Below are 9,379 nucleotides of genomic sequence, written 5' to 3'. Positions count from 1 at the left end.
GGTAATAATTAGGGCATACCCCTGCCTCATCAAGGAGAGGGATGGATGTGCCAACAGAAGTGAGACATGGGTCCCAAACAGCCAAGCGACTGTTAGAACATCCCATCACTTTTCCCGAGTAAACAAGAACTATTGCTGATGACCATGATAATGGGAACACTAATAATCGTAACGACAATAGTACCTAACATATTACATTTGTCACATGCTGGACATTCTTCCATTTGCTTTAGATAGATTAACATCTTTAATCCAGATAATTGCCCTATGGAATATGTGATACTGTTTCCATTTTGCATACAAGGTAACTAAGGTACACAGTAACCTGCCCAATGCTCAACCATTATCTGGGATTTGAGCACAAGTCCACTGTCTCGATCACTTCATCATGCTCCCAACACTAGGAAGACAAGAACAGAATACAGTAAATGACTTTCTATCATAAAAATACACAATGCTTGTGTTATGGAGCAAAAGAAGTTGCACAATCTGGCTTACATAGCCACTTCATGAAGCAAGAATGTGGGAAACAGAGATACTTTTCTTACTAAAAAGGTTTCTTACATAGTGCTTTCTTAAATTAATTGGGTTATTCTTCTGTGAATGTGACTTCTCTGTGTGTGTGTGTATTTATCTACAAATATATATTTATTTAAAATGTATCAGTGACCCTGAGGCAATAGAAAATATACAGAAAACACTCTTTGGTCCTTTGGAAAAGAGGAAATTCAGTAACAATAGTCTTTCTTATACACACATCAGAAGGCAGCAAGAGAGAAAGAAGGTGGTATGGCACTTTGAACTTTCAGATATTTCCTGTAAAGGTTTATTTGTTTTTATATGTGTGGCAAATTGTAGCTGAAGTCAGCATAGTTATTAAGCAAGGGGTACAGAATTTTATTACAAAGATGCTGAGTTCCAGTACACATATCAAAGAAATACTTTTTAGTGCCATGACATATACATACTCACATATAAAAACAGTAGAAAAATCAAGAGAGTATTCACATACATTCAATGCTGTTCTCTTCAGAATATTCTCTTTATTTCTTGATCTTTTTTGAAGCTTCTTACACTACTGAATGTCTATGAATCAATATGGTTATATTTCATTAAAAGTGTTTACATTACATGTGACAGAAGTGTTTGTGTAGAACAATCTCTAGATATGAACTATTACTTACATTTATAAATTTCTCTCAGAGAAAACTATGAGAAGTAGTAACGTTTGACAGTTGAACTTTCACACATGCAAAACTCAATGAACTGATAATCAAGGATCTACCATATCTTTGGCAAAGGGTTTCCTATGTGTTGAAATGTTAGATTTCTCCTCTGATATTTACCTGATTAGTAACAGAGAATAATTCTTAATAAGACTTTATGATCAGTTAGGATGTTGTCATGGGTTTTCCTGTGTGAATTTTCTGATATACACTGACTTTGCATGTCTCACAGAAGTCATATTCGTAAGTTTCATTAACCTATTTTGATTATATGTCAGTATCAAGTACACAGAACCTGCAGCTCAGCAGAGAACAAATTCCTCATCACACAAAGTCCAACTGTAACTGGGAGAGAACTCCATTCCAAAGTCACTCTTTGACCTCGGCCCTTCCATCTAGTACTCTTTCATCAGTGCATGTGTCCCATGGTTCACCAGTGGATAATTTCCTTTCCATTCTGACGAGGGACAAGAGACAACACTGAGATTTTGAGAGGTATCTTTGTTAATCACTGACTCCTATGTTTCAGTAGTCAAAGGCTAGTGACATGATCCCACTTAGATGAAAGAGTGGTTGGAAAATTCTGACTAGGTGTGTCAAAAGGGAAAACTGGTAAATATCTGCTTATTGGGAAAAACACTGAGGGCTGACATACTGAAAGATTTTCCACATCCATTACCTTCATAAAATCTTTTTCTTATGTATTTTCATATACTATCAGGTCTCCGAACTCCACATATTTTCTGTTGTACTGAGAATGCAGGCTTTTGGCTCACGGTCACTACACACTAGATTCTACATTTTCTTGCTAGATTATCTCTGTGATGATTAATGAGTTATGTTTGTTGGCACAAAGTGTTCACATGATTATTTTCTCAGAGTTTTTCTATGAGTTCCCAAAAGGCTGATAACATTCAGAGTCTTTCCCATATTAGTTATTTTTATAGGGTTTCTATCTCTGGTGAATTCTCTGATACCCAGTAGGGACTGTACTCTGAAAGAATGTCCAAATAAAATATATTTCAATAAATTCTTTCTTGTGAAGTTCTCTGGTATTTAAAGAAATTTGATGTTCTGGAGAGCAACTTCCAACATGTATTTATTCAAAGAATTTCCTTCCTGTCCATGTTCTCTGAGATTCTGTAAGGTATGATTTCCAGCTCAGATATTCCCATGTTCTTTAAATTCAAATATGGAATCCTTATGTGGGCTTTCTGATGTTCTCTAAGGCTTGATTTCTGACTGAAAGTTTTTCCACATGCATCACATTTGTAAGGTTTCTCCCCTGTGTGAGTTCTCTGATGTACTATGAGATTTGATTTCTGCCTGAAAGATTCTCCACACTGATTACAATTATAGGGTTTCTCGCCTGTGTGAGTTCTCTGATGTTTTCTCAGGACTGACTTCTCACTGAAAGCTTTTCCACATTCATTACATTCATAGGGTTTCTCACCTGTGTGTATTCTCTCGTGTACTCTGACACTTGATTTCTGTCTGAAAGATTTTCCACATTCATCACATTTATAGGGCTTCTCCCCAGTGTGAGTTCTCTGATGGCTTCTGAGATATGATTTCTGGCTAAATGATTCGCCACACTGATTACATTGATAGGGCTTCTCCCCTGTGTGAATCCTATAATGCCCCCTGAGTTGTGTTTTCTGACTGAAAGCTTTTCCACACTGATTACACTGATAGGGTTTCTCCCCTGTGTGAACTCTATGATGTTTTCTTAGGCCTGACTTCAGTTTGAATGCTTTTCCACATTCATCACATTTAAATGGTCTCTCACCTGTGTGCGTTTTCTGATGTTTCCTTAGCACTGACATACGGCTGAAAGATTTCTCACACTGATTGCATTCAAATGGTTTCTCCCCTGTGTGCGTCCTCTGATGTATTATGAGGATTGACATATAGTCAAAAGATTTCCCACATTCATTGCATTCAAAGGGTTTCTCCCCTGTGTGAGTTCTCTGATGTCTCCTTAGACCTGATTTTGCAATAAAAGCTTTCTCACATCCATCACATTTATAGGGTTTCTCTCCTGTGTGAACTCCCTGATGTTTTCTTAGGACTGACTTCTCGCTGAAAGCTTTTCCACATTCATTACATTCATAGGGTTTTTCCCCTGTGTGAGTTCTATGATGCTTTCGTAGGTCTGTTTTCAGTTTGAAAGCTTTCCCACATTCATTACATTTATATGGTCTTTCTCCTGTGTGAGTTCTCTGATGTTTCCTTAAGTCTGAAATATGACTGAAAGATTTTTCGCACTGATTACACTCAAAAGGTTTCTCCCCTGTATGAATTCTCTGATGTATTATGAGTATTGAATTATAGTCAAAAGATTTCCCACATTCATTGCATTCAAAGGGTTTCTCCCCTGTGTGAGTTCTGTGATGTATTCTGAGGTTAGATTTCTGGCTGAAACATTCTCCACACTGATTACAATTGTAGGGTTTTTCCCCTGTGTGAGTTCGTTGATGTCTTCTTAGGACTGACTTTCCGCTGAAAGCTTTTCCACATTCATTACATTCATAGGGTTTTTCTCCTCTGTGAGTTCTCTGATGTCCTCTGAGAGTTGACTTCTGCCTGAAAGATTTTCCACATTCATCACATTTATAGGGTTTCTCCCCTGTGTGAGTTCTCTGATGTATTCGTAGACATGACTTTGCACTGAAAGCTTTCTCACATCCATCACATTTATACAGTTTCTCTCCTGTGTGTGTTCTCTGATGTTTCCTTAGGAGTGACATCTCACCAAAAGTTTTCCCACATTCATGACATTCATAGGGTTTCACCCACATGTGAGTTCTCTGATTTACATTGAAAACTGACTGGTAGCTGAATGTCTCTGTACATGTGTTATAATCAGATGATGTGTTATAATCAGAGGATGTCTCTGCTGTGTGAGTTTTCTGATACACTGGAAGGGCTAAATCATGGTCAAAATTTTTTCCATATGCAAAGGGTTTCAGCCCTATGTGAATTGTTTGATGTTCTCTAAAGTGTGATTTTTGTCTGAAAGTGTTCCCTTCTATGTCAGTTCTTTGAAGTTGAGTGCTTCCACTGAAATCATTCCCATTTTCATTACCTTTATATTCATTAAGTTCCTGGTGACTCTTATCCTCTTTAGAAATGTTCTGAGAGACAATAAGAGTAGATATATCATATAGGTTTTCTCCAAATTCATTGCATTTATGAGATTTCACTTTTGTGCAGACACTCTTAGAAGTAACAAGGGCAGCCTTCTCAAGGAAAGGTTTACCACAATCATTATTATTATTAAAGGGTTGCTCCAAAGTCTGAATTGTTTGATGCTGAATAACTTCTTCCTTAGAAGTGAGGGCTTTAATGCGTTTATTATAATGAAAACATCTCTCTCCATTGTTATTTCTACCCTCCTTAAGACTGAGGAGCCATCTCTCATCACACTCAGCAGCCTTCTCTCTTGAATACTGACAGCAGGGGGCCAGGGAACTTACACCAAGGTAAGCATGTTGTGCAGTGTCACAATCAGAAGTCATTATTCTTGAAGGAAAAATGTTTATGTCCAGATTGCATGGTATTCCTGAGATATTCTCTTGCTCTGTAGTCAATATTTTGTTGGTAAATAAATCTTGCCACAAGAGTCTTTCTTGTTTTTCTGGGCTCTTTTCTATGAGTTCCTCATGGTGGCAGTGTTCTAAAAATCAGAATTAAAAATATTTTATGATACTTAACACATTTCTTATGGAATGGGACTTCTAAACATATGCCTTATTATGTACTTGACTCCTTGGTTGCTGGCTCAGTACACCCCCCCCCAAAAAAATTCCAAATGTTTATTCCCCATATTCCTTTCTATTAATTTTTAATTCAATTTTCTTGAGATATATTCACATACCATACAATCATCCAAAGTGTAAATCAGTTCGTTTACAGTACCATCATATAGTTGTGCATTCATCACCCCCATCTATTTTTGAACATTTTCCTTGTACCAGAAAAAGTGAAAATAAGAATAAAAAATAAAAGTAAAGAAAACCCAAATCACCCCCCTCCCACCCTATTCCTTTTTATTTTTAAAAACATAATACAAAAACAACTTTATGTAGTAAAAAAGGGAGAGGAATGTAGAAATGAGTATCATATGAATTTGGCATTTTAAACTATAATTCTCAAAATTAGTGTACATGCTTCCTTTAGAATTTCCTTTGTTCCTTTCTACACATCAAAATCAACATAAATTTCCAATTTCCTCACATTGTAGACCATGCCTTCATTCTAACCTGTAGTGTTCCTTGAGGGAACACAAACGTGTAAGTGGAGGTGAAAAACTGATGTGTACAAGTCATTTTCCCAGCTGAACTGGATTCACTACTCTGTCCTGGCTGTATTAAATCAGGTACCTTCATCTATTATATCAGAGGTGTTCAATGAACCTCTTTTAACCATCACATCTCAACTGTTCTCCTATCGCTTTACCAATTCATTTTCCTGAAACCAGTTTTCATCCTCTCCAATCTTTAATTTGGCTTTCCATCTACTTTTCAATAGAGATAGTTATTAACGACTGCAAAATCATTAAGAAGCATATTTCAATCTGCTCCCAGAAAGTTTACAAGTATCTTTTACATTTATTTATCATAAATTTCTTTTGTATATATTACTGCTATCACCCTGCTACTACCCATGTCCCATGCAACAATGTGTCAGGCCTATGCTAAAAACATATGCAGGCCTTGAATCCACTGACTTAGGTACCAACATATAAAAAGATTTAAGAGACAGGATTCTGGAAAAGAAATTTTTACATTAACTGCATGCTTATTACATGTTCTAGCTACTGTTCCACTGCTCCACAGTATTTTTTGCTTTAGTCTCGACAGACCCCACTAAATAGATCATTTACAACAATAATCTTACATTCATATTCTTTCTCTAGTTATCCCACATTCCAACTTTGGCACTACTGAAAATCGAGATGCCCTTTGGAGCTATTTTCCAAACGTTAAACAATTAAAAAAAAAAAAAGTCCTCTTGTATCATCCCACAAATTTAAGCACCATTTATTTAAAACCTGGAGTAGCTTTTGACTGTATCCTGTATTCTGCCTGTTTTTAAACAACGGATACATGGAGACAACTCATGTTTATCTGAGACACATGAATTTTAAACCAACTAGGATCACCAAAATCAAGTTGTATCTTAAAACTGATGGCATGTTCATAGTGAAATGGACAGGAGCTTCTCTTGGTCGTACCTTAAATGATGGGTTTACCTTTTAATGAATGGCATCTTGTAATAATTTGGTAGTCATCAGGATAAAACAAAAAACTTGAATTGTATCTACATAGTTATTTCTTATTGGTGATGATAGCTATTTTATTACATGTTTTTATTCTGAGAACCACTTTTGATCTTATATTTTATACCATCAGTGGTGTCTTAATTACATCAATCGTCTGCTTACTCTTCTTTTAAAACATTCTTACTTTTAAAATGAGATGTGAAACTAAAAATATTCTTCTAAGATCTGATTTATTTTTCGCAGAAGGCTCTTGTCTCATTGTTTTTCATTTTTATTTTTGGATACTGTGTATCTTTGATTTTGATATGCTCTCTGATAAAAAAGGTTCTTAAAAGATATATACTTATATATTCATTATTGATTTCCAAGATAGAGACATTTTAATTTTTCTCATATTCATGTTTCATTGAACAATAGCATTCCCACTTTCTGGAATTTATTGACATTTGCCTAAAATACTTTTATATTTTGTGAATGTTCTAGTGTCATGTAAAGAAAGTTTTATTCTTTGTTTCAAGAGTACAAAGCTTTGATAGACAAATATTCCTCATTTTATAAAGTATGCCATGTATAACTTTGAGAGCAGTAGCCCTCAAACTTTGTTATCTAAAGCTCCAGACAGTAAATGTTTTTGGCTTTTCTGGTCATGTGGCTTTGTTGCAAGTATTCAACTCTGCTTCACAGTGCAAACACATAAATGAATGCATGTGGCTGTTTCAATAAATCTTCCTTTAACAAAATAGGCAACAAGCAGGATTTTACTTGAAGGCCATAGTTTGTCAAGCACTATTCAAGATTATCAGTTGTTGTCTACTGGCTCTGGAACAAAATCAGTGTTTTTTAGGGTCTAAGCTTCTAATGGGTTTATATTTCTCTTTATTTCTTGCAGTTTTTTTTGACTTGTGAATCTTTATGATAATTTATTTGGTGCAGAGTTACTCAAGACTTAACATCTCCTTTTAAATTGTCTTCTTTAGCTTTAACAAAGTGTCCTTCTTACCTGTTTTTTGACCTGAACTGAACCTTAAGTAGAAGTTAGATAAATAAACCCTGAATTATTTCTGTGCTTACCGGCTTAATAATAAAGCAAGTGCATTTCAAACTTCACAAATCATGTTACAGGTATATCTCTTGATGCAATCTGATAGTGTTACTAGTAAGTGACTTTAATCCATTTCCCTTAGTTGATACGGCAGATATGTTTGTCCTACTTTATGTTATACTGTGTGTTTGCAAATTTGGGGGCAGAGAATATACCAGGCCTGAGACAAATATCCTTAGAAAGGCCAACTTGATGTATTGGCCCTTGGTTGGCATCTAGGAACTTAAATTTCAGGAGGGTTCCCAACATTCCCAGAACTGATAAGAGTGGCTCTCTGTACCAAAACTATTTGAATAAACAATATGCTTCATGCTGAAGGCCTTCTTTCCTTGTGGGAATGTAGAATTTTGGCTGATGCTAGACAGAGGGTGTCCATATGACCAGACCCTGCCAAAAAACCCTGGGGCCTGAATCTCTGATGAGTGTCCACTGGTAACAACATTTCACAGATGCTGTTGCAACTTATTATGCAGTAATTAAGCATGGCCTGTGAATCTACTTGTAGAGGACTCTTGGAAGCTTCTGCCTAGTTTACTGTGGACTTCAACTCACATGCCTTTTCCTTTGCTGATAAATCTTGGCTGTGACTATGACTATATTGGGAGTCCCGCTGAGTCTTCCTTGTGAATCATCAATCTTAGGGTGGTCCTGGGAAAACCTGACACAGTTCACTAAAAAAGTTTCTAGTAACTTGCTCTGTAAAGCAAAATACAAGCAATTAGGAAGCTTGTATTTTGGTATAGTATTTATCCATTGTAGTTATATTAGGTATGCAATTCCTCAATTACCTATTTAATTAGATGGTAACTAGTAATTTCCTATTACATAATAAGTTTGTTTCCTCTTTCTTCTGCCATTCTTTAAAACTCCCAATTTTAGTTGCTTTAGTAACATTCTTTAGTTTTTATCTTTTAAGTATACACCCATCACTTAATTTTTTAGCTTTAAATTATATACTTGCCTCTAATGTTTTCAAGATGGGAATATCAATATGATTATATCTTATACTTTTTGTTAGATCTTCCCCTTCCACATTTTATAGATACTTTCCTCCTACAATCCCAAACATAAAGTTCTCTACAAAGAGAGTGTTGAAAAATATTTCAAACTGTTCACTTGTAACTGAATCACTTTGGATATAATTTCCCTGGATAACTTCTGCCAGTACTTAGTATCTCACCTGTTTTGCTCCTGTTTAGAAATCCTTCCTCTAATAACCACGGGTTGTTCTTCTTGTTCCAACATGAAGATGAGCTCTGGTTTTGTAAAGCAGTACCCTGTGAACGGGAAATGATTAGAACCTGAGTGAACTACACGGGGCTTCGCTTGTCTCCGGAATGTGAAGGAAAACATGGCTTCAGAAGTGGCATGCCCAACATGCTCACTGACCCTTTAGGTAGGAAGCGGATGCAGAGAACATTTTCTTCTACTCAAAAAGGACCAATTTCCTTAAACCTCTGTATCATAAACCTAAATAATACTAAACTTCTATAACGGCCAATAGGTTGGATTTAAAGAAGGGATTTCGTGGGGATGTCCATTCCTGGCCATGCTGAAGGAAAAAGAAGTGATTACCTCTCTTGTGTCAGGACATCTAGAAAACCATACAAAATATATGAAAGAATACTTTTTGGACACTGGGCAACAAGCAGTGCAAAACAGGGATTCTTGACAATAAGGGAAACAAAGTGAGCCTTATGATTGTAACAGATTACTGTCAAGTTTCCAGCATTTAGCCCTTTGGAAAGGACTACGAAAATGGAT

At 36.0% G+C, this 9,379-nt stretch overlaps 1 protein-coding gene across 1 annotated transcript; it reads right to left on the bottom strand.

The window, feature by feature from the left end:
• Positions 1-796: 796 nt before the first annotated feature.
• Positions 797-8,838, bottom strand: LOC119505352 (zinc finger protein 260-like). Its single transcript, XM_037798061.1, is given in 3 exon segments — positions 797-2,511; positions 2,513-4,905; positions 8,796-8,838. Coding segments are annotated over 2 exon segments (2,319 nt in total). The 5' UTR covers positions 4,748-4,905; positions 8,796-8,838; the 3' UTR covers positions 797-2,427.
• Between the last annotated feature and the right edge of the window lie 541 nt (positions 8,839-9,379).

The sequence above is a fragment of the Choloepus didactylus genome, chromosome 10 (assembly GCF_015220235.1).
Source record: "Choloepus didactylus isolate mChoDid1 chromosome 10, mChoDid1.pri, whole genome shotgun sequence".
Taxonomy (NCBI): domain Eukaryota; kingdom Metazoa; phylum Chordata; class Mammalia; order Pilosa; family Megalonychidae; genus Choloepus; species Choloepus didactylus.
This window is presented reverse-complemented; position numbering and strand designations above follow the sequence as displayed.